Raw genomic sequence first — 26,216 nt, 5'->3', positions numbered from 1 at the left:
AGGCCACTGTCACCAGCCAACCCTCTTCAGTATAGGTAGCCAGATGTCTGCTCCCCTTCCTCCAGTATAGGTAGCTAGATGACCCTTCCCCCTCCCTCCAGTATAAGTAGCCCGTTGACCCTTCCCTCTAGTATAGACAGCCAGATGACTGCCCCCCCCCCCCCACACACACACACACACCTCCAGTATAGGTATTCAGATAACCCTTCACCCCCTCCTCTAGTTTACATAGCCTGATGACCCCTCCCCCTTCCCTCTAGTATAAAAAGCTAGATGAACCTCCTCCCTTCTATATAGTTAGCCTGATGACCCCCCCCCCCCTCCAGTATAGGTAGCCAGATGATCCTTTCCTAGTATAGCCTGCTGTCCACCCTCTCCTTGATCCTGTGGTTCCCTAGGCCATGGCCTATGGGGCCTTGGCTTAAATCCGGCCCTGCTCCTGTCCTGTTGATTGCAGTCTTCGCAGCTTGATTGAAGAACCTCAGGTTGAAGTCTGTCCTATTTGAGCTCTTCTGCTCAGCTAACTGCTTATCAGTTCCTCTTCTTTTTATAAATGTGACCAAGTCATAATTTGAAGTTATATTACTCCATATTTCATTGCACACTAAGGACCCTTTTCCACTAGCAATCACAATCTCAAACGCCAGCGATTGCGTCTTTTCATTAATTTTGTTATGCGATTTTTCATTTGCATTGCATAATCCCTCTTAAAATCGCGCCAGAAATCGATTGCGATTTGCGTTTTACAAATCGAATCACCATAGTGGAAAATACTTCTCATGATTTCTATGATAAAGTAGCAAACCTAGCGATTTAAAAATCACTAGCGATTTGTGATTTTTGCGATTCAGCTGTGTAGTGGAAAAGGCCCTAAGACTCTATTTGTTTTATTTATGCCTGCACTTTATCAGCCCACCCAACTACAGCCCTTTTTCATACTTTTTCCTTGTAAAATAACCCCTTTCATTTGTGCATGACTTATCTTCATATTATCGATACCGCAATACTTCACTAGCACAGCCGTTACTCAGGGCCGTTTTTATCACCGTGCGGGCCGGGCGACCGCACGGAGCGCAGATTGCAGGTGAAGGAAGGGGGGCTCCGGCAGGGAGACACTGTGGAAGCCGCTGAGCAAGTGATGCGCGGTTCAGGCGAATGAAGTACGCCAGCGCGATCACAATGCGACCTTCCCACACTCCTCCTGGGCATCCTGCTTCATTCTTTTTCCGCTCTGACGTCATGTGCGTCACCACCACGTGATGACACTTGACGTGCAGGCCAGGCAGAGCGCCGATGGAGGAGGAGGCGGAGTACTGTACTGGCTGTCTGGCTGTCTTCCCGCGTTACTATTTTAATTAACATAGTAGGGGCCGCGATAGTCAAGTACCGCGGTAACAATACATCACTACCACGTGGCTTTTGTAAGCAGCAGCCACTGTTTAGTTACGCACACTACGCTGCCACTAGCGCACGTAGCGTGCAGGGGAGAATAATTAAGACACGCTGATTTATTAACGCAAGCAACAGGAGGTTGCTCGTGCTGTATACTTTGATGAATCAAGCCCAATATGTCTATATATTATCTTATCTTCACCTACTGTACTGTATGTCTATGTATTGTTGCTTTAACCTCCCTGGCGGTAAGCCCGTGCTGAGCACGGGCTATGCCGCCGGGAGGCACCGCTCAGGCCCCGCTGGGCCGATTTGCATCATTTTTTTTTTGCTGAACGCAGCTAGCACTTTGCTAGCTGCGTGCAGTGCCCGATCGCCGCCGCTACCCGCTGATCCGCCGCTATACGCGTCGCCGCAGCTGCCCCCCCCCCCCAGACCCCGTGCGCTGCCTGGCCAATCAGTGCCAGGCAGCGCTGTGGGGTGGATCGGAGTCCTCTTTGACGTCACGACGTCGATGACGTCGGTGACGTCATCCCGCCCCGTCGCCATGGCGACGGGGGAAGCCCTCTAGGAGATCCCGTTCTTTGAACGGGATCTCCTGATCTCCGATCGCCGGCGGCGATCGGAGGGGCTGGGGGGATGCCGCCGAGCAGCGGCTATCATGTAGCGAGACCTCGTCTCGCTACATGAAAAAAAACATTTTTTTAAAAAAAAAACGTATTTGCTGCCCCCTGGCGGATTTTGACAAAAGCCAGGAGGGTTAATACCTTTATTATACATCAAGAGAAAATTGTGACTTAAAGGGCAACCGAAGTGACATGTGACATGATGAGATAGATATGTTTATGTACAGTGCCAAGCACATAATTAACTAGGCTGTGTTCCTTTTTTTCTTTCTCTGCCTGAAAGAGTTAAACTTCAGGTATGCAAGTGACAGTTTCTATTCGGGTCGGGACCGGGTCGGATTGGGTCAAACTATAGCATAACCCTCACTGATTAGTAATTACAGCCATAAAATACTTTCCTGTCAGTAAATGGCTTCCTGGAGCAGGAAAGAGATAAAAAATATCAATAATTCATAGATTTAAGCTCTACCATACTTCAATGAAGGTGTAATTGAGCAGAGACAATGAAACAGTAAAAACATAAAAAATAGATTTAAATATAACGTAAAACTGTGGGATATCTAAAAATTTCATTTTTAGGAGAAGGATGATGCATACAATTATTTATCTCATCAGCTTATTTTCACCTCGGATGTCCTTTAAAAGTATTTTAATTTCTTTGTACTTTTATCCTATGGCATTGACTTGAGTTGCCAACACAAGTAACTTGTATTTTCAACTAGTCATTAAAAGGTATTACCTACTGTAGCTTTTGTAATTTGAAAAAATAACAGGCTTCTTGATCCACTTCATGACTAAATGTAGACCACACCTCACAAGCTTAAAGTATAACTGTCGGGCATAAAATCAAAAATCAATTCTTTATTTTTATCTGGTAAACAAGTAATAAGGATGCTAACCAGGCAATCCAAAAGTTAAAATCACTATTACATTTCTTGTCTTTAAATGATCATTCCCCAGTTTACCTGACTCTTATTTGGTACGTTGCCGCAAAAAGGAAGTTGCAGGGCATGCTGGGTTGTCTTTTTTTGCTTCTTTATTTCCCCTCAGACTTAACTAATGTGCAGAAGCTAAAAAGGACAACCCAGCATGCCCTGCAACTTCCTTTTTGCGGCAACCTACCAAATAAGAGTCAGTTAAACTGGGGAATGATCATTTATAAACAATTTATTTATTATTTATAAACAAACAGTAATAGAGATTTTAACTTTTGGATTGCCTGATTAGCATCCTTATTTTTGTTTACCAGATAAAAATAAAGAATTGATTTTGATTTTATGCCAGACAGTTACACTTTAACAGCTTCAGTATAGGCATGTTCAAACCTTTCCTTACCAGGCTATTTTTTACATTTAGGTGATGCAGTCATTTAACTTAACCCATCTAATTCAATTCTGTATTGTTTTTTTTCAAGTCAAATATATATTTTCCTGTAGCATTTAGAAAAAAAATTGTTTATACTGTAATAAGAATCATTTTTAATATGCCGCTTATAATACGTGTAGTCTTCACCCTGTCACAGAAGCCAAAGTGCCCCCATAACAAGTGCAAAGTCCAAGTAAAACACTGGGTCTCAACCTGTTTTAAAGTCACATTGTACCATTCAATAATGTACAGAACTGCACACAATACTGAAAAAAATGACACTTCTCTAAATCAATTTTTAAATCAATAATTTTATCAAAAGGCACTATTTTTTAAGGTTTTTTTTTTAGATTCAGTGTTTTCCTGATCCTAAATGTCTTAAAACTAATCATACAGCTTATAGTCTGCTTAACTGTGTGTGCACTGACAGAGACTTGGACCACTTGGGAGTCCACTGAGGAAGACAACACTGACAGAAAAAGAACCATTTTGTAATTTAAAAAAAAAAAAGAAATGCACACCACCCACTAATGGTCAATGCTAATTTCACAGAACAGCCAGCCTTATTAGACCATGACCCCCCCCCCCAAAAAAAAAAAAAACCATGGAAGGCTTATATACGCAAATAAATGCACCAGGAAGTAGCCGATAGTAGAATATCGGTAACATTTACCGGTATTCTACTATTTTTTTTCTGATAGTAAAATATCAGTATATATTACCAATATTTACTACAGCTAAACCTAACCCTACTCTACACAGAAGCTCCTCCTCCAATGTCTAACCCTAACAATCATTCCCCTCGCCCCAGAAATGATGAACCCTAACCCAACCCTCTGATGCCTAACTGTAAAATCCCCATTCCTTATGCCTAACCTTTACCACCACCACCCACACAGCAAACCCTCTTCCTGATGTCTAACCTTAACCAAAGCCACCCTCCATGACCACCACAAATCTGTCACAAATACACCACATGGCATGGTGTAAAGTAAATTGAATTTATATTAATGTCTTTTTTCTAATGGTAAATTTATTTTTCGGTCTTTTCATATCATTAGATCATTCAATTCATTTCAACATTTTAAGTGCAAATTTCATTGTATCTAGGAACAGGAAATCAATTTACTTAAAAACACTTACCGCAATAAAATGAAGATTCTCAAGACCAGACTAGAGTCTTACCAGGACATTATGGAGCAAAAAACTGCACATCTACAAGACAAAATTAAGGTGAAAATGCAGTTATTCACTCTTGTTATTTTAATATGTATTAATAATATTTCACAAAGTAGCTTCTTTTTTATTTTTGTTACCTACTAGGATGTATCAATAAAGTACTTAAAGGGAACCTAAACTGAGAAGGATATGGATTTTTCCTTTAAGGCTACTTGCACACCAAGACGTTGCGTTAGGTGCTGCGTTAAGGTCGCATAACGTGCACCTAACGCAAGGCCTGCTGCTCTTCGATGTGGAAGTCAGAGTGAGCCGCGTTGTGCAGCTCACCCTGGCGTCCGTGATGCCGTGATGCATACTCTTGGACGCATGCGGCATCACGTGGTCCCGCCGGCCAATCGCCGCACAGAGCGGCCGCACCAGGAAGTAAACACTGCACATCACAACGTGCAGTGAATATTAATTAGCCATGTTCCTTGGCCGCTCTCCGCTCCTCCCCAACACGACTGAGCATGTGCAAACAGTCTAACGCGGCTTAAGCCGCTCTAACGCTGTAGCATGCTGCACTTTCACTACAACGTGCAGCGTTACATGTAACGCAACATGGGCAGTGTGAACAGCCCACTTGTGTTACATTACTGTGCGTTGGGGGAGCGTTACAGGCTGCACTAACGTGCGCCTGTAACGTCCCTGTGTGTAAGCAGCCTTAAAATAATACCAGTTGCCTGACTCTCCTGCTGATCATGTGTGTCTAATGCTTTCAGCCACAGCCCCTGAACAAGCATGCAGATCAGGTGCTCTGACTGAAGTCAGACTGGATTAGCTGCATGCTTGTTTCAGGTCTTTGATTCAGCCACTACTGCAGGCAAAGAGATCAGCAGGACTGCCAGGCAACTTGTATTGTTTAAAAGGAAACATCCACATCCCTCTCAGTTTAGGTTCCATTTAATGCTGCAGTACCAGGAACATCTTAAAGGATCACTATCGGGAAAAGAGTAGGCATTTAAAATCTGACAGAAACGACAGGTTTTGTGCCAGTCCATCTCCTCATAAGGGATTCTCTGGGTTTTCTTTGTTTTCAACAGTATTTCCTGAACAGCAGTTTAACTGCCAAAATAGTAATATACCAACCAGCCTCCTTAATCACTTGCACACTATTTTGTCAGTTGTTGTTAGTTCGCAACTGCTGTTCTTGAAATGCTGTTGAAAACAAAGTAACCCCTGAGAATCCCCCATGAGGAGATGGACTGGCCCAAAACCTGTCAGTTCTGTCACATATTAACTGCCTACTTTTTTTTTGCGATAGTGGTTCTTTAACTGTCTCAGTTCATGCCCATGCTTATAGAAGATGGGCGCACAGCTTGTAATATTTCTCATAACTTTCTATGCAAAACATCTGAAGCTGCATGCCTGTCCATACATTCCTATAATACAGAAACAAGTGCCCTCATTGCAACAAAACAATGGGTATTGAACTAGATGAAGACATGTTTATTTAGTGAAAAGGGTTGAATATGAATTATATTCAAGTGGAAACAATATAGTCAATAGTGATGTTGCAATGTGACAAGTACCGACATGGCATACATTTACGTTCAAACCTAGCAATGTACACTCCATATAAATCTAACTAACATACTTATGCTGGAAATACATGATGAGCAGATTTACTGGCCGATCGATCTTCCAATTCATTTTCCAATCATTTTTCTGATCGGTTTCCATTAACTTCCATGAGAAAATCGATCAGAAAAAACGATTGAAATCACATTGCACCTGTTGGAAATTATCTGTCGAGCCATCGATCTGCCACAAAAACTCATGGTGTATTCCCAGCATTAAAACGGTATCTTGGTGAGCAGGGCTGGAATTTTCTGTTCATTAGATGGAGTAAACGCATGCCTACAGCCACCACTGATGGATGTTTTTACTTAGAGGCAGTAGAATATTGTACCGTGTTTACTTAGAGGCATCACTGTAGGAGGAGCACTTTTGCCCAAGAACACCCACAATACCACTGCTTTTTTTCTCAATACACCCCATGTGCATGAACAGAAAAACCTCAATATTTGGCATGACCATTGTTTGTATGTAAAACAGCCTCAGTTCAGTCCAGGTACACTTGTGCAGGTGAGGATTCTGAAGGTATGTGATCCAGTGCATGTTCAAAAAATTATTCCAAGCAGAGGTTAATTATTTACAAGATGGAATGTAGATTACATAAAACAGAAGTAACTGTGTAGGAGAAATAAAACTGGGTGAGCTATGCACTACTAATATATCAAGACCACTGAAGTTCGTTCTGTGTAAAGAAAACTTGCACAATGGCAAGACTTTGAAACCAAAATGTCTCTCAACAACATCAATGTTAGGAAAGTCAGGCAGTCTTAGATGTTCCGCTGAAACAGAAATGTAGTGAGCACTAAAAAGTACAACCAGGAATCCTAAAGCTGCAGACACATCATGCTGACTTCCCTGTGCAAATGAAAGATGCTTGCAAAAGACAACAGGACGCTGGTATATGAATCTTCTGTCCAGAGTCATCTGGTAATGATTTGTTCTGGAGCAGCGGCGTAACTAAGGAGCTTGGGGCCCCAGTGTGATTTTTACATGGGCTCCAAACACTCTAAAACCTACTGAGTACAGCTGCAGTGTCAGAAGTGTGTAATCAGAGTAAGGAAACAGCTTGTTAAGGATTACCACGATTCAATGCACATAGAGAGGTGTTCATTACCAACATTGCACCAATGAAAAGCTAATAAGGTGGATGAAGGAGGGCCCCTAGTTGGCCCATCTGGTCCAGGGGCCCCATTGCAGTCGCAGCCTCTGCATACTTTGGATTTGCTAGTAACCGTTAAAGTTGGCGGGTTTTTAAATGTGTATTTTTTTTCCTTTGAAGAATCTATTTTCTCAAAAACTATAAGGTCTTTTTCAAAAAATGTTTTTCCTCTTGTAGCTCCTACAGACTCTGGGGCCCTGGGGCAATTGCCTCCTTTGCCTCTATGGTAGCACCGGCCCTGAACTCAGCTAGCTCACTCTTCTGCTAAAACATCCCAAAGAACCCCGTGAAGCATGGTATTTGCAAAACTGCCCCATCCTTCAATCCCAGGCCAAATATTACTACATCCAGGGCCAGTTCAAGTAACAATTGGGCCTTAGGGCAAAATTAGCCTGGGGCCCCCCAACAGACATCTCCGACCAAAAAGCGTTATTAGATGCCCTTTGTTGCAGCCAAATTTCCCTCCTGGGCCCCTGAGCTGGCTGCTGACCCTCCCCCAATCACCTCCCAACTTAACAGACTCTGCTGAGTCCCTGGGGAGCAACAGTTAAGATGGGGGAGGGACACCTACAGGCTCTGGGGGCCTGGGGCAATTGCCCATTTTTTCCTATGGTAGCTCCGGCCCTGACTACATCCTACATAATCCTCCTGTGCGGGGGCAGGCGTCTGCGCATGCATGCAGCAGTCACGGGGCGGGAGGGGAGGGTTGTGAGGAAGGTCTAGAGCCCGTTAGGTCTGCTTATATATATATATATATATATATATATATATATATATGTATATATATATGTATATATACAGCATATATATATATATATATATATATATATATATATATATATATATATATATATATATTCAGTTATTTTAAATCTTGATTTATTTGTTAACAATTACCTTTATACTAAAAATAAGTTTACTAAAGGTTTTTTTTATTAGAAAAGTAATATGTATCATAAAGACAAATGATAATGTGAAATTGTTTACAAATAATATATTTTCAGGGTTTGGAAGAAGAACAAGAACTGTGGCAGCAAGAAAGAGCATCACTTCTCTTTGAAATACAAGTTTTAAAAGAAAGACTGGGGCAGGAAAAGGTACTGAATTATCAAGTTTTCTGTGTGTCACGTACTCACATACCAATTGCATATCATCATTCCCTAGGGTGCCTGGATGCCTGGATGCTTGTTCTGCATGCTGGGGCAGCACAGACTGTGGGTAGCAATCTGTGCTACCCCAGCGTGCAGAACAAGCATCTAGCCACCCTAGGGAATCCCTGGGCAGCGGATCGGCGGGCAGAGAATGTGCGTGCGGGGGGGGGGGATTGGTTTCCCCCTTGTATGGGGCGGCTGTGCGGGCGGGGGGATCCCCCTCTGTGCAGGTGGGGGGGATCCCCTTCTATGCGGCGGCTGTGTGGGCGGGGGAATCCCCCTCTGTGCAGGAGGAAGGATCTCCCTTTTGTGCGCCGTGCGGGGAGCCTATCCCCCTCCTCCCCCCTCCCTCCCGATCTCCCCCCTCCCGAACCTGCCCCCTCCCCCCCATCTCAGCCCGTTGAGTAAATAGATCTACTCACCCAAGGGCTCTCTCCAGTGACGGCTGCGGTGCACACCCTCCTCCATCTCCAAAGTCCCGGTCTCTGAACATTTACATTACGAGGATTGGTGACGTCACCAAGTCTCGTAATGTAACTCTCGTAATGTAACTGTGTAGAATGAGGAGTAACAGAGGCGCCAAATTAGAGTAAAATATTTTAAAAACAACTTAAAAGGAGGGGGGTTGGTGGTTACCACCCTCAAGTATATAGTGACCAGCCAATGAGTCGTATATAAATAGACAATATAATTTATTTTGAAATCTCCAGGCAAGCAACGCATTTCACGGGTCAAAAGCCCGCTTCATCAGGCAATCAAATTTGGAGATACACTAAAGAGATCAAGAGAAAAAAAAGAAAATGCAAAAATGAAAGACATACAGTATAGCAATGGACGCCAGATGTTGAAATAGTGAGCATTATCAAAAACAACAAAACAAATCATGCTCAAATGTGAGCTCAGCACAGATAAATGTCAGACACATGTCCATTTTTCATTAAATCATATAAAGGTGTTACGCTATGCAAGGCTAACTAGCACGACTGGATAAAGGAAACAGAATACTGTTATAAATGCCTATAAAATGCATAAAAAACGAGGACCAAGCTGGATTTAAAACATACATGCCTCAGTGACAATAAAACCTCGGGATACATAAACATACGTGAATAGACGGAGTTCATTTGTCATAGGACTGATTTGAACCTTTATTGCTAACCCAAAGAGAGTTTCTAAAGTGCCTAGTGCATAAACAAAGTGCTGCAGAAAAAAGAGTAGAACATTCTCTTTATAGTGTTCAAGTTGAGGAAAGAGGATGATATAAACTTTTTAATGGGTACTCACCACGACTGTGTCAAATAGAAGGTCCAGCGCCAACTGTGGGGAAATGTTGCCACCAGTAGGAATTATAAAGGAGCTGGACGCCAGCGTGTAAAGGTATCTGATCCGGAAACAAACAGCGCATGGCTGACAGATGTTTTTTACGAACCCTAGGGAGCAGGGACAGTGCACAAATTCCAAAGTGTGTATGAGTCCTTATCTGTGTGGTGGACACATGCAGTCAATATAACAATGGTGTGAGAGCAGAATACGTTTTTTCTTTCCATGCCCTTAGTTGTCAGTCTCTCAAACTTCCCCCCCCCTACGGGCCCCCTGTGGCTTCTGGGGCCCCCTGCAGAGGCATCCATTGCAGGGTCTATTGTTACGCCACTGGAGGATTGGTCTTATTTTTCAAACAATACAATCAACCAAGATTGATTACATTTATTGTAAAGGATCTAAAACATGAACACCTTTAAAGATTGTGGCACAGCAAAATCTGTGAAATATATTGCATTCTAATACAATCACAAACTCAGTTCACTCACTACACTTCCAGATTATTGCTGAACCATATGAGATCTCATTGAGGCAAGTTGTCCTCTGGATCCAGATGCCCTAAATATGGATGGAGTGTGTTAGTTATTATTTGGTTGTAGACGATTTTCTGGATCTGTGTAATCCATGTTCAGTATATGGCTAACTCTAGTTGGCATAAAGGATAAGCTGAGTGGTTTTGGACACTCAGGGTCAGAACATTATCTACTGCTTTACCGGTCATATACAAAACAATGTCAATGTGTCCCTACCGACATTGTCTGCCTCTGCACACACATGCCCACCATATGCACACATACATATACACAACAAACAACAACAACAAAATTACAGCAGGATCAGTTCTCAAAATAATTTTAGGGGTTCATAGTTGATGATCTACAATGAGAAGAACACCCGTGGAAGCAGCTACATAACAGCACTGAATAACACAGAACTGCTGTTTATCTGCCCCTCAATCCGCAGCACAGCTCTCCCTACATGACGCCAGACAGACTGTAAAATGGCCTCCAGGTTTGTTTCTTTTATAGGTGGGGGGCACTGTGGTAAAAGTGCTTAATTGGCTGTCTTATACCACCTGACATAAAGAGACACTGAAGCGAAAAAAAAATATGATATAGTGAATTGGTTGTGTACTATGAATAATTACTAGAAGATTAGCAGCAAAGAAAATATTCTCATACTTTTATTTTCAGGTATATATTGTTTTTTCTAACATTGCATCATTCTATAATATGTGCACATTACACAACACTCAGCATTCAAAATGAGTCTTTCAGAGCAGTCTGTGAAGTAATGACCTCTCCTCTAGCAGAGGAAAAGTAAATAGTCCAGGAACAGTTGAGATAATAAAAGTCAGATAACAGCCCTCTCCACGACTAACTTAGTCGGAGAGCTTAATGGCTTGTTTGCATAGAGATAACAACTGAAGTTTCTCAACTCTTCCTGTACTGGAAACAATTACACTGATGTATCTGATCTTAATGTTTTATTTCTTAGCTGTGCTACACATACAAATCATAATATCATCATTTTTTTTTTCGCTTCAGTGTTTCTTTAAGGAAGATGGGTCCAAAAATGGCTCCATGTTGAAGCATAGGCCGAACATTGCATAACGTTTGCATTAAATGTGAACGGCAAACAATCATGTTTGCCACAAACAGTCCACTGGTGAACATGTTTATCCATTGCTACTGGTGAGATACACATCAATCAGTAACGGTGTCCTGGTAGAAGAAAATAAGAATAAAAAGGATCGCATATCTTAGCTGAGCTTATATGCATGTTTACAGATGTGAATTTTAGGATTGCATTAGAAGTTTTTGAGGAATGGTACATGCTGAATGGATTGTGGATGGAAGTTCCTTTGGAGAAGCCTGTGAGAAATCCTGCCAGAGACTGTTACTAGATTAAATGAAATCAAAAGTTTATTTCAAGGGTCTTAATTTCATTTTGGATGGTATCTGGGTATTGGTTAAGGAATGCACTTCAACTGTATTCTTTGCATGCTGCAGCCAATGCAGGGCTTGGTTTAGTCACCTGCCACTAAACTAGTGCTAGCTTTCAGCTGTTTCATGATGGCTTCCCCAGTTTTATATTTGGGCCATGGCATTAGCTGGGACTCCAGCTGCGATCTCAGCACTAAGCTATAGGACCTTGGGAAAGCTAAGTAGGGGGGGGGGGGGGGGGTCTGTTTAAAGCCAACTTAAAGTCTAGCACTGTAGACAAGGAACACAAATTTAGTTGCTAGAGGTCCGTACACACGCCGGACTGGAGGCAACAACGAGTCCGTCGTCACCTCCCGCTGGGTGGGCATTCCAGCGACAGTCCGCCGTGTGTACAGTCTGTCTGCAGACTGATACGGCTGTTTCTGAGTGATCCGCCCGGCGGATAATAACCACTAAAAAGTTATTTTCAAGAGGAGATAAACTTGTCTCCTAGGAGAAAAGTCAGGAGAAAATAGTTAATTGCATATGGCCCCAGGTCTTTAACCTCTTGAGGACTGCAGGGCTAAACCCCCCTAGTGACCAGGCCATTTTTGGTAAAATTGCCCACTGCAGCTTTAAGGCCAAGCTGCAGGGCCACACCACTCAGCACACAAGTGATCCCCCCCCTTTTCTCCCCACCAACAGAGCTCTCTGTTGGTGGGGTCTGATCGCTCCCCCCATGTTTATTTTTTTAACAATAAATATTATTGTTCCTGCTTTTTTTTTTTAAACTGTGTCTTTAAATCCCTTCCCTCCCTCACTCCCTCCCCACCTCCCTCTCCACAGCCAGCCAATTACGGCGATCAGGTGTCATAGGCTTCTGCCTATGAGAGCCGATCGCTCTCTTGTCCCCCAGGGGGACTGCCGTGTCACACGGCTGTCCCCAGTGCAGCGCAGTGTAAATAGACGGCGATAACGCCATCTAACAGTCTCCCGAGCGGCAATAGCCGCTCGGAGACTGAAGAGGGGGCGGAGCTCCGCCCTCCGAGCATGAGATGCGCGCGCAGCGTGCGCGCGATCTCATGCAAACTACAGCCCCAGGACTTTACGCCAATTGGCGTTAGGCGGTCGGAAACTGGTTAACTATTAGATGCTGGTTCCTTCTTTGTTTGTGTGGTTGTCGCCAATTACTAGCCATGTCCAACTCACCATAGAAATTGTGTGTAATATATTATACTTTTATAAGTAACTTATGCATCATATAATTAAATGGGATTTCTTCTTGCAGGTCCATGGGTGTAACGAGAACTTATAGAAGTCTGTGAGAGATATGACAGTTCAACAGTAAAGATGAATCACTTGTTCACTGATATGTTAAATAAACATCATTTATAGTCTTTAAGCAGCTTGTAAGGGCCGGATTTACCATAAGGCACTGTGGGCCTACAGGCGCCTTGTATTTGAAAGGCGGCTCCCCTCCAGAATGACCACATCTTCCTACCTCTCAATGACGAAGGTCACTGCTGAGCTCCCTGCCTAGCACGTGGCTAGCCACCGCTGCTCTGCACCGCTCCACTCGCGCCCCCCCCCCGCTGCAGCTGCTGAGCTCACTGCAAGTAGCCAGCCACCGCTCCACTACCCCCCCCCCCCCACCGCTGCTGAGCACCCTGTCCTGCAATAGCACGTGGCCAGCCACCACTCCCCCGCCCCTTGGGTGTGTACAGGACGGGCTGCCATGCAGGAAGGAAGACTAGGCGGAAGTGGTTCTGGCGCTGTCCTCCCCGTCCTCCTGTTTCCCTGCTCTGTCCTCTCCGTCCTCCTGTTTCCCTGCTCTATCCTCCCTGTCCTCCTTTTTTCCCTGCTCTGTCCTCCCCGTCCTCCTTTTTTCCCTGCTCTGTCCTCCCCGTCCTCCTTTTTTCATTCAGAAAAAAAGAAAAAAAAAGTCATGTGCTACTTCTCAAATTCTGCAGACCTTAGTAACTTTAATTTTAAATTTAAATGAAAAAAAAAGTATGGATTAACTGAAAATTTAAAGGACAATGCTGCTTCTGGACAAACTACAAGACTTCTAGAAAAAAATGGATACACAAGAAGACCAAGGTGGAGATGTCTGGCCATAATGCACGGTGCTATAATTGGCGAAAAACAAACAGCATATCAGAACAAACAGACCTCAACCTGATCAAAATTCTGTAGCAAGCCATTAAGAGAGCTCTGCATAAATGAATACCAAAATCTCAGTGAACTGAAGCAATTTTGTGAGCAGTGGGTCAAAGTGTCTTTATAAGGATGTAAGAAACGGATACAAGTCATGCAGAGAATTTTGTCAAGCTACAGAAGTTATTACAGTAAAACCCCCATTATCTGGCACCGACGGGGATTGGCTGATCCCCACTAAGTGTAGTTTCTGGTCAGTGTTAAAAATAGGCCTAGTTAAAAAACAGTATTATACCCAACAATGTATACTTATCATAAATTCTGTATTAATGTTGAAATACAGTCATTAAAAACAAAGGACTTAACTTAATGTAAGAGGTGCTTATTACTGTAAAAAGAAGTGTAATGGATTTTAGGCATCCAAGGCCAGTTTTTTTTTTTTTTTTAGAGATTGGTTAACTGAGTTTTGAATAACAAGGTTTTTTCTGTATTCAGGTTATTGTTGTTAAAGACATGTCTACAAGCCACTGAATCATGTGATGTATTATGTTCTATACACATAGCGTCTTCATTTTGTCTTCCTTTTTGTTAAATAAAAAATGATGTGTTGGAATCTGTTGTTTGTTGTTTTACAGCTGATGTAAAACTAGAGAATTCAAAGGAAGTGTATTTTTCTCTCAAGACTGTATATATCGCTTTTAAATAAGCATGTGATACCTCAAAGTGGCCACTAGATGGATCATTAGCATCAGTTATTGAGAGATATTTTCTGCAACATTGCCTTAGAATGAACTTTAACTGGCTCAGTGCTAAGGAACAAGATAAGGGACCTATTTGTACAAGGGAGAAATAAAAGCGCAATATTACGCTGCTGATAGTCTCAATACTTTTACATTGCAAAGTGTCCTGTACTGTACTACTGTTGCTCTGGGAGACATCTCAAGCTCACTCCAACCTGAATTATCGCAAATTCTTTCTGTTTTAGGAAAGCAAACTTTTGTTTTTCTTTTGCTTTTTGTAATGATAGGCAAGAGGACTTCAAGCTTTTTACAGATTCTGTTTGTGTATATCAGAGCTCCATAATAAGATATTTCTATGGGTACATGGCAGTAGCATCATGTACATAACATTTCCCACCTTTTATTTGAGGTAAAGCCACATATTAAGCAACAATCCTTTTATACAATTCACCTGTTATATATAATGTCCACATATTAAGCAATAACCCTTTTGAAAAAAGTAATCTGCTATTTATATTATGACAGGGAGAGAGAGTCTGGTAAAGTGATCAATGGTGTTTAGATATGTTGCATGGTTCTCTCATCTGCACTTCTATTTTAAAAATCCACTCCAGCATTTTGTGTTCTTACTGAGGTCAGTGAGAAAAGAAGTTCTCAGGTGTGCATGGAAGGCTGATAAGCTCAGCTTGGCATCACATGTCAAACAAGTAGTAGACGAGGCACCAATCCACTTTGCTCAGTAGTATTTATTTAGCGACCATCACCCACACAAACATGAAAGCACAAGCATAGGGGTAGAGGCCTAAACGCCATTTTGCGGCTACTTTCACTTCCTCAGAGATCATACACACAGTGTAAATATAAACACAGTAAAAATGTTATGCGCCCCACATTACTGCTAAAGCGGCGCCTAATTTTGGCGCTTGGCACTGAGCGCCCATCACTGAAACCACCTACTTTGTGGAATCAGTCCTCTAGGGCTGACAACAAGCAAGGCAATCTTTAAGCATCATGCTGGTAAATAATTATTCATTTCTGTATGTTTGGCTGGGGACAAATGTTAGGTGTGTACCTTGTAAAGAAGTTTAGTTAGTAGTCTAACCAAACTATTTTTTTTATTATTGTTTTCTTTACATAGTGTAAATATCATATAAATTGATTGTACAGCACAAATTAACACGGGTGCTGATGAATCACAAAGACTGTCTTCAGACTATGGCCATAATTCACTAAGATCATGCTAGTAGTGATAATAAGACAAGTGAAAACTTATCATCACACATCGATCAGCATTTTATTCACTAAAGAAGCTTGCCTTATTAACAAGTATTGATAAGCTTTTACATTGAGAGTGTTATCGTATCACTCCAGTCCTTACGTTATCACCTCTGTAGTTATTCTAACATGCAGTTGGTAGGGAGGGATGGAACACACCCAGACACAATGTAGCTCCACCCCTCCTGCTGCCTCCTCTGCCGGTGGGTTTATAGCCAGCCTGCAGCTTGTGTATGGCAGCCAGGGAAGGAGAGGGAAGGACTGGCTGTATCTCTCTGTAGCTGTATTTGTGTGTGTGTCTATTTCTCTGTGGCAGTGGCTGTATTTGTGTGTGTGTGTGTGTGTGTGTGTGAGGCTGCGTCTCTCTGTGGCTGTTTGTATGTGTCTGTGTGTGTCTGTGTCTCTTTATGGCTGTGTGTGTGTGTGTGTGTGTGTGTGTGTGTGTGTGTACATACGCTTCGATGTCTCTCTCTTCCTCCCTCTCTGTGTGCTTGCTGTGTTTTTCTCTCTGTATAAAGTCCCTGTTTGTATAAAATACTGAGGGCTCGTTTCCACTATTGCGGTGCGGAATCGCCTGGATTCCACCACTGATGAAATCGCATGCAGGTGCGTTTTTTACGCGTTATTGTACGCGATTGCGCATGCGATTTTGCATAGGTTAGGCTATATGCATTTTTAACCATGTCACTGCCTGTGTTAATTTACATTGGTTCCTATGCGGAATCGCATGCGTAATCGCGTAAAATAACGTGTAAAAAACGCATGCGATTTCCCTATTAAATACATTGCCTGCGATTCGCATGCATTCCACTCGCAGGCGAATTCTGTGGCTCTTTTGTGCGTTTTTTCACTGCTGAAAAAAATGCACCTCAACAACGCTACAGTGGAAACAGGCCCATCCACTTGCATTACATGTGCGAATCCGCATGCGTTGGACGCATGCGGATTTGCGATAGTGGAAACGAGCCCTAAGAAATAAAGACAGCTTCATCTTACATTGCAGTCTCAACTAACACTCCACTTAACAGTTGAGGCCATGGGATATTTCCTCACACACTTTAGAATTGTTATCACTTACATTCCTCTCTGTGAATTAACACCCTGGCCCATATGCAATTCACTTTTTCTCCTGATATTTCTCCTAGTTGATATTTTCACACCCAATCATAAAATGCCTTTTAAAGCAGCAGTAAGTAAGCAAATACTCAAAACAATTTTAATAGCACTTTTTTCACCAACTTTTGGGTACTTTTTCAATAGTAAAATGGTAAAAAGTTATTTTAAAGAGAAGGTGTAAATTATCTCCGAGGAGATAACTCAGGAGAAAAAGTTAATTGCATATGGGCCCCTGTCTTTAAGTTTAGGATTCAGACATTAATTTAAGGATTCAATCGTTAACTTTAGGAATCACGGCTTAACTTAAGGACAGAATCCTTATCTTAAGGACTGCATGAGGGAAATTGCTTAGTGAATACTAAATTATTTATCACCATGGTGATAACAGTTAAAAAAATCTCAAAATCATTATTAAACACAGGAGATAAGCTTAGTGAATTGTGGCCTATTTTTGCACTGGACCAATCTTAGAAGGTAAAAAGCACCTGCGACATATAACCTGGTATTACAATAGTTTTAACCTTGAAGTGTTTGTTAAGTGACGTGGAATGATGAGATAAACACATGCACCTAATGGTTTTGTAAGGTAAGTGTTCTACTTACCTTTTTAATTTCATGTAAGGTTTTGTAAGGTAAGTGTTCTACTTACCTTTTTAATTTCATTTGTTTACCTTATTACCACCACCATTGGGCACACATAAACCACATCAGTAATGGCTCTATTTCTCCCCAGCACCTAATATTACCCCAACCTATAGTTCGGAGTGTCACCAGCAGAGGAACAGAGACCTGAGTGGGTGATGGGATTTCCCCACATGCCTCCTCTGCATGCAGAACAGTGGCCCAGCGTCCGCGTTCAGTTGCCATGGCTACAGTGACACTCAGCGGTTGCCGAAACTGCTTTTAAACGGCGGGGGAACAGTGTGTGGGGGCCAAAAATGTAGACTTTGTTGCAAGGAGGGGGCTGACATCATTCCTCCCTCTCTCTTCATGGGCCCTCCTCTTGTGTCCCCTTCCAGAGTTGAGGTGCAGTGGTGCGTTTATCTGTCACCTGCTGCAAGCATCCCAGCTGCCGGCTCCTCTCTGTTTCCTGTTTACCAACAGGAAGGAAAGAAGAGAGGTAGAGACGAGCCGTTGGCTGGGAAGCATGCAGCAGGTGAGAGATACATGCACTGCTGCGCCTGAACTCTGCAGGGGGTCACAAGGGGGGCCATGAAGAGGGTGGGAGAAATGATGTCAGCCTCCCTCCCTGCATCCCAGGATTACTCACCAGCACTGCAAGGGGCACAGGAGGGTGGCAGTACAGTGCCCACACAGTGGCACCTCTTCCTCCCCACCCAGTGGCACCCTCCTCCCCTCCCAATGGCACCCTCCTCCACACACAATGGCACCCTCCTCTGCCCTCTTCTCCACCTAGTGGCACCATCCTCTCCCCCCACCAAGTAGCATCCTTTTCCCCACCCATTGGAACCCCTCTTCTCCCACACAATTGCACCCTCCTCTCTCCTTCTCCCCACCCAGTGGCACCCCCCTCCTCCATAACCAGTGGCACCTCCCTGTTACCCAGTGGCCTCCTCCTCTTCTCTCCTCCCCACCCTTTGTCACCCTCCTCCCAGTCGTACCCTCCTCTACCATTTTCCCCATCCAGTGGCACCCTCTACCCCCCTAGTGGCACCATCCTCCCTACCCAATGGCACCCTCCTTTCTTCTCCTTCCAAGTAGCACCCTCCCCTCCTCCTTTAGGGCCCCCAAGCTATCCCCCCTTCCCGGGAGGAGCCATAGGTGGGAGGGGGACTAAGAGAAAAATTTGCTATGGGGCCCAGCCATTTCTAGCTTGGCCCCTGCCACCTGCTTAAAAAATGTGAATGATTTTACATGTGACAGGGAAACAAGCTTAGAGTGCTTGGACCTGGGACTATAGATTATGTGTAATTCAAATTTTGACAAGTGAAGAACATGCATAAATGTAAAATAGGCACTGTTGTAATTTGGGGATAGCAGCTAGTAGAATACTGGTAAAATTAACAATATTATTAACTATTATCAATTATTGGACATCGGATAATATGATACTAGAATATTGATATTTTCTACCAATATTTTGCTATCACTAAACCTAACCCTATTCTCACTTGAACCCCTCCTCTATTGGTGCCTAATCCTAACTGACTCCACCTCATCGATGCCAATATCCACCTAAAAACTAAATTTACCCCTGGGAGTCCATTTTACCAAAGCACCACCGCCACCCAAATGAGCTGCTTTGAAGAGTGCTTTTTCTCTGGAAAGTTTTAGTTACTTGATGGTGCAATGCCAACGATATTCAAGATTCTTGTGGTCAGTGATAAAGACTAGATGCTGTACTCCTTCTGAGAGGTAGCACCATTCTTTTAATGATTAGTGATTAAGACTGGATGTCATACTCCTTCCGAGAGGTTCTCTTAATGCACCTTTAGTGGCTTTCTTTTTTTGGCCCAGTCCCCCAAGATGGTAGTATTAGAGAGCCTTTGTGCCCACATCTCTTTATCTACTAGGTAGTGTTTGAACTCCACAGATATAAGCAAAGGAGAGCAGTAGAGAAGGGTACTTTACCTGCCTAAAGTGGCGGGTCGGGTCAACTATCTTCAGTGCAGTTGCATGCTATTTAGTCCTATTCCGCCTTACAGCTCGCATTTCTGCATGGCACGTGACATGCATCAAGATCCATAAGAAGGAAAGAGGCTGAACAGCAGGTGCAGTGAGGAGTGTGGACCCAACCAGCTGCTGAAATCTGGTGAAGTACCCTGCTCTGCTGCAGTACTCTGTAAATCAATGTAAGAGGGGGCCCTGGGATGAAAGGAAGAGGAGCGTCATTAGATATTTAGGTTGCTCAGGGACACTGCTTAGTTTATTTGTAAGTTGATCTGAAAGGCCAATTCTAAACTCTTCAGTATAAATACAAGGATAGATACATGAAAAATAATTTGAAGAGACCCCCATTTTTTTTAAAGATGAGCTTAAATATTTAATATATCAAAACATGCAAAAAAAAATTGATCCACAGATCTTCAACAAGATTCATCTTTAAAAACAACATCCCATAAAAAGGTGCAAGTAATCACATGGCCAGATCAATTGTTTAATAAAGCTTTATTAAACAATTGATCTGGTCATGTGATTACTTGCACCTTTTATGGGATGTTGTTTCTAAAGATGAATCTTGTATGTTTTGCATGTTTTGATTTACTAAATATTTAAGCTCATCTTTAAAAAAAAAAATCTAAACTCTTAACTGAGTGTGTCATCATTCTATATAGTATCCCTGCTTCAAAAGTGGAACTCTGTGTTGTATTCTTTGACTGAAATTTTTCTCCACTGAAATGATGAAAGACCTTATTCAGATAAGGCAGTCCAACAGGGATCATCATGAAATCAGCCTAGAACACAATTCTCCTTTATACCTGACAGCTCACATCAGAAATGCTGTTACTCACCTCTCTAAAACTAATAAACAAAATACATTATTATCACTTATGATGTCAGTGCATTGAAAGGTATTCTGTTTGATTTCGTTTGCTATGGAACCCTCACCATGCTTGTATCTGGCACATTACGTACAACATCCTTCTAAATCGCCTTCATTCATGTCATTTCAGTTTACTTGAGTTCAGTCTTCAAGATAAACAAATCATTTCATTTCCTCTGTTTCACTTTTTCAAGTAATTTCCACATAGAGGAAAATTGTGCAATTATGATGGAATGGACAACAGCAATCATACTAACATGTCAAGCATGAGTAAATAATACTACCTTTAAAATAAACCTTGTGTATTTAGATTTTTTCACGTTATAGCCATCCTTATTGAGAGTTTCACTATGTACCGGTACATCTTGACCTTACCAGAGTTTCACAAAAGACAAGAATGCATAAACTCCTTAGAAGGTGCACAATTGCACAGCTCATTTTCTGTATGAATTTGGCTTATACTTGAGCATAAGTTGAATTTTTGAAAACAAAAATGGGTGCAAAAGTGGGGATCTTGGCTTATACTCATGTCACTATCACAGTATATTACCCCCCCCCCCTCCTCCAGAGTGCCCCACCTCCACCCCCCTCCTCCGGAGTGCCCCACCTCCACCCCCCATCCTCACATGCTCTTTTTTCAAACATAGGAGAGCCTGTTGATTATGGGGCAACCTTTTCCTCTTCTTACAGCAAAAAACAATGGAAGAAGATTACTTAAGAGGCAATCTCCAAACTCCAAGGGACGAGGGGTTACCAATACTTTTTTGTTACGCATATTACCTGACAAGAATGCTACATACAGTACATTAAATAGGTCCATGCAGCAGCTTTATCTGCTATTTAGCCAGCCAGCATTATTGCCATTACCAGCAGCACAGTGGTGGCTAGAAAGTACCAGAATTCTTGTATCACAAACTACATGCACACACATATGGAATTTTATGGCTTTGTTTGTATAGTGAATGCTTGTTCACTAGTTTTTGGTAGTGTTTGTGAGCTGATTGAACACACACACACACACACACACACACACACACACACACACTTCCAAGAAAGCTGTATTTATGAGATAAAATTGATGATATTGTATCCCTTTTTTATTTGTATTGAAGAGTTTACATTTTCAGATGTATTGACTACTGACTACGCACACAATAGATTTTTGTTGGCTGATTGTTGATGAGAAGGCCTTATTCTGTAGTTTACATTTGTTGCCTTCACTGAGGCTGAAGTTGATGGACATTGGTCCTTCTTCAGCCTTGTCACCATGAACATTATGTCACTCACTTAGCAAGGTATATTGGGATAACTTTGGGGACAGTGACATAATTCTTCTAATCCTAATTATTCAGTACCCGATGTATAAAAAAAAATGGTCTGCTATTCAGAGCTGGGACAAGGTCCTCCAGCACCTAAGGCTGAGACACAAAAGTGCGCAAGCCATTATCCCTCCCACCCCAGCCGTCGCACTCTCATTGCTATCAGACTAAGAGGTGCCTCAGCCCCCCCCCCCCCCAACATCTTAATCTCTAGTTATCTGGCTTGCAGTCACTGCCATGTATCCCCTTTTCTTATTTCTCTCTGCTTCAAACACAAAAGGGGAATGATAGCTGAGTTAGTTGTGCGCCCCCTCCTACACTGTGCCTTGAGGCCTGAGCCTCTCTCGCCTCTGCCTTGGTCCGGCCCTGCTGCTATTAGTTGTTCAGCATTTCCCAGCCTCACCTGGGTCATTGATTAAACGTATTGAAAATTGTATAGAGGTAGGTAAATTAGTGGTTGTGAGATTACAGTTCCGTGCAGCATCCATTTAATAAATTGCTTCATTAAGAATCAGGCAAAAGTTTTAGGATTTTGCAATTTAGGATTTTACAAAAGATAATTGCAGGTTTGTTGGATCGTATCACCTCCCCACTGAGGAACAATGGAAGTGCTTTCAGGCCCTATGGCCCAACCATATGCAAATCACTTTTTCTCCTGAGTTTTCTCCTAAGTGATATTTTCACACCTTGTCATAAAATGTCCTTTAATCCACCAGCAAGCAAGAAAATATTCATAGTAATTTTTCACCTACTTTTAGGGTTTTTTTTATTGTAAAATGCCTATTTATTTAAAAGAGGCACGTAGGCCTAACAAAAAAAATCAGTTTTACTCACCTGGGGCTTCTACCAGCCCTCTGCAAAGGTCCCGTGCCCTCGCAGTCACTCGCGGATCCTCCTGTCCCCCACCGCCAGCTAGTTTTGATTTGGCAACAGGCCTGGCCATACATAGTCTTTTTCGCGTTCCCATCTGCAATACCGTCCTGCGCCTGCGAAGGGCGGTATTGCGGACAGGAACACTAAGAAAGAGATGCGTAGCAAAGCCTGCGCAGACGCAGTGAGCCTGTCGGTCGAAAAAGAAAATAGCTGGCAGCGAGTGACTGCGAGGGCACGGGACGGCTGCAAGGGGCTGGTAAAAGCCCCTGACGAGTGAAAATGATTTTCTTTTAAGGCTTAAAGATCCCTTTAAAAAGAATATGAAAATGATCTCCTAGGAGATGACCCAAGAGAAAAAGTTAATTGGATACAGGCCTAAGTGTGGTTAGATACGCTCCAAACTATTTTCATAACAATAGTCAGTTAATAAGTGAAACCTAAAAGTGTCCCAAACTTCATATGAGAAACAATAGCCCCTTAATCAGCTTATCCAGTCTTTTAACCATTTCGGTCTATCTGGACGGATATATCCATCCAGCTAGCCTGCCCTGCTCCCACCACCTTCCATTAGCCCCGAGATCAATTAATGGGAACATTGTTCCCATTCACTGATCTAATGCTGGGTACGCACCACGCATTTTTCCACTCGATCCGTGGGTCGATCGGGATTGATTCGACTATTTCCGACGTGCTCGATTCGGGCTTTGATCGTTCCTGCCGTCGATTTGCATGTTAAGTAAATAAACCCACATTATTACATTTAAATTTTAACTGTTTACCTCCCACACCAAAAATTACCCAAATAAAATTTTGAATGACAAAAAAAAATTACAATAAAAAAAACATAAATAGATACCTAAGTGTCTGAACTTTTTTTAATATGCATGTGAAGATGGTATATTGCAAACATTTAGTAAATTATAAGCTTGTAAATAGTGATGGACCTGTATTTCCTAATAAAATATTGGCAACATACATTGTGATAGGGACATAATTTAAATAGTGTAATAACCGGGACAAATGGACAAATGGGCAAATAAAATACATAGGTTTTAATTATGGTAGCATGTATTATTTTAAAGCTACAATGGCTGAAAACTGAGAAATAATGAATTGTTTCCATTTCTTTCTTAATCTTCCTGTTAAAATGGATTTAGACTAATATAATTCTTAGCAAAATGTACCACCCAAAGAAAGCCTAAATGGTATCGGAAAAAACAAGATATAGATCATTTCGGTGTGATAAGTAGTGATAAAGTTATTGGCAAATGAATGGGAGGTGACAGTTGCTCGGATGCATAAGGTGAAACAACACTGTAGGCTGAAGTGGTATAAGTGGCTACGGTATAAGTACAGTGGCTTTGCAAGAGATTTTTACTTCTATAGTACTGCAGAACCTCCACCACCTCCAGTACTGTAAAAAAAAAAAAGTATAAACCTACACACTGCAATATCTATATGGCTCTTAGAATAAAAATGTTAAGCTCTATTTACAACTTTGATTTTGTATGGTTTTGGCTTCATAGACAATGCAAAAACAGATTTTAGTTCCACATTTTGCCCCGGCTCTTTCTCTAAGTGCAGTCGCTGTAGTATAGATGTAAGAATAGTACACATTTCATTCCGAGCCACGTCCTCTCCAGAACATTTTCTCACTCCAGAGCCAAAAATTAACACTTTCTCTATCAAGCTTTTTTCAATACGTCCCTCCCCGTCAAGAAACCTTTCCGGGACAAATAGGTCAGGATCTTTCCAAACAGTCCTGCAAAACCAAACACATAAATGAGTGAATGATAAATTCATTATACAGACACTTAAACGGTGAAAATGTGTTTTACACAAATAATACTACATTAAATATGAACTTAAAGTGGCAAATGATTAAAAAAATATCTTTGAAGTTATTGTAATATTGTTACATCTGTCATCTATAATCTGATGAAGGTCGAGGCCCCAGAAACGTTAAGTGGCATCACCCCCTGGCAGGACTTGTAGGCATAGGCTGATTGTGGCAAGTATGCACCGGAATAAAGAGGGTTTCCCTGTAGTGGTGTTGCTGGTCACGGAATACAGCTCCAGATCTGAAGTAACCAAACTGAAGACTACATTGTAATAGATAGCGGAGATGCCGCAGCAGCGGTGAGCTGCATGGCGGCTGTCTCCACGTCTCAGCCGGCGGCCTCCGCCGCGCAGTTACATGGTGGAGTTTTGCCTGGTCCTTCAGTTGCATATAGACTGAGGGCTACGCGCGCGCCAGGCGACAGGACCTTTATGCGAATAGAAGGGGAGTCAGCTGATCGGCCGGTCAGCTGACTCCAGCAGTGCTGCTGATTGGCTGAGTGACTGGGGCGGCACTGTGGGGCGCTCTCAGTATATATAGGACCTGTCTGTCAGTAGCTCCTCGTCTGCTGTTGCAAATGCTACGTGTTAGCACTCAGACCTTATGGTGGCCATACATGGTACAATTTTTTCATACAATCTTACAATTTCTATTTAGAATAAGGGTAAATTAAGTGAATATACTGAAAGAATAATTTAGGCAGTTCCCTTATATTACTTAGAAATGGTAAGATTGTATGAAAAAATTGTACCATGTATGGCCACCATAAGTCAGATCCCAAAGTGTGCTAGAACCAGCAGGAGCTGGGGATCCACACTTATTAGTCAGATTCTGTTGATAGCTAAAGTACTAATTGAATTGTATTATTTGTTATGACCTTCTGCTAGCCTTGACTACTCTTCTGCTTACTGATTCTGTGCTTCTGCCTATCTGATCCTGTTGCCGACTCAGCCTGAACACTACTCTGATTTAAGCCTTCTGTCTTTGTACCGTATCTGTCCGTTTGTTGCTGAATCTGCTTGTCTGACTCTCTTGCCCTCACCAGTGAGCCTAGTCCCTGGTGAGGGATTCTCTGTACAGCTTAATCACCTGCTCCTCAGGTGACCAGTAGCTGCAGTACAGTCTTAATCACCTGCTCCTCAGGTGACCAGTAGCTGCAGTACAGTCTTAAGGCCCATACACACGTCGGATTTCCGCGAACGATGGGTCGTTTGAACGTCCCGTCGTTCGCCCGCTAAATCGGGCGTGTGTACAGGCTGTCGTTCGCTTGATAAGGGTGAGTTTGAGCGATCCGCCGGGTGGATCGCTCAAACTCACCCTTATCAAGCGAACGACAGCCTGTACACGTGCCCGATTTAGCGGGCGAACGACGGAACGTTCAAACGACCCGTCGTTCGCAGAAATCCGACGTGTGTATGGGCCTTTAATCACCTGCTCCTCAGGTGACTAGTAAACTACGGTACTGTCCTCATCACCTGCTCCTCAGGTGATTAGGAGCTGCAGTACAGTCTTGATCTCCTGCCCCTCAGGTGATCACCTGCTGCAGTACAGTCTGAATCACCCGCTCCACGGGTGATCAGTATACGTTGTCTTACTGTGCACCATCCGCTCCTCGGGTGAACTGATTACGAGTTCATCTGCATCTCCAGCTTGCTGG

The 26,216-nt window shown here is 42.7% G+C and overlaps 2 protein-coding genes across 2 annotated transcripts in view; one reads left to right on the top strand and one right to left on the bottom strand.

Moving 5' to 3' along the window:
• The window catches only part of LOC137522099 (uncharacterized), a 34,009-nt gene extending 20,725 nt beyond the window's left edge, over window positions 1-13,284 (top strand). The window contains exons 4-6 of the mRNA XM_068242140.1: window positions 4,494-4,616; window positions 8,343-8,435; window positions 13,023-13,284. Of these exons, the coding sequence (XP_068098241.1) occupies window positions 4,494-4,616; window positions 8,343-8,435; window positions 13,023-13,049 (243 nt within the window). The 3' untranslated portion in view covers window positions 13,050-13,284. The remainder of the gene's footprint in view (window positions 1-4,493; window positions 4,617-8,342; window positions 8,436-13,022) is intronic.
• Window positions 13,285-23,876: 10,592 nt separating this feature from the next.
• LOC137552722 (cytochrome P450 1A1-like) overlaps window positions 23,877-26,216 on the bottom strand; it is a 47,006-nt gene continuing 44,666 nt past the window's right edge. The window contains exon 7 of the mRNA XM_068271411.1: window positions 23,877-24,481. Coding sequence (XP_068127512.1) covers window positions 24,199-24,481 — 283 coding nt within the window. The 3' untranslated portion in view covers window positions 23,877-24,198. The remainder of the gene's footprint in view (window positions 24,482-26,216) is intronic.

The sequence above is a fragment of the Hyperolius riggenbachi genome, chromosome 1 (genome assembly GCF_040937935.1).
Source record: "Hyperolius riggenbachi isolate aHypRig1 chromosome 1, aHypRig1.pri, whole genome shotgun sequence".
NCBI lineage: Eukaryota > Metazoa > Chordata > Amphibia > Anura > Hyperoliidae > Hyperolius > Hyperolius riggenbachi.
This window is presented reverse-complemented; position numbering and strand designations above follow the sequence as displayed.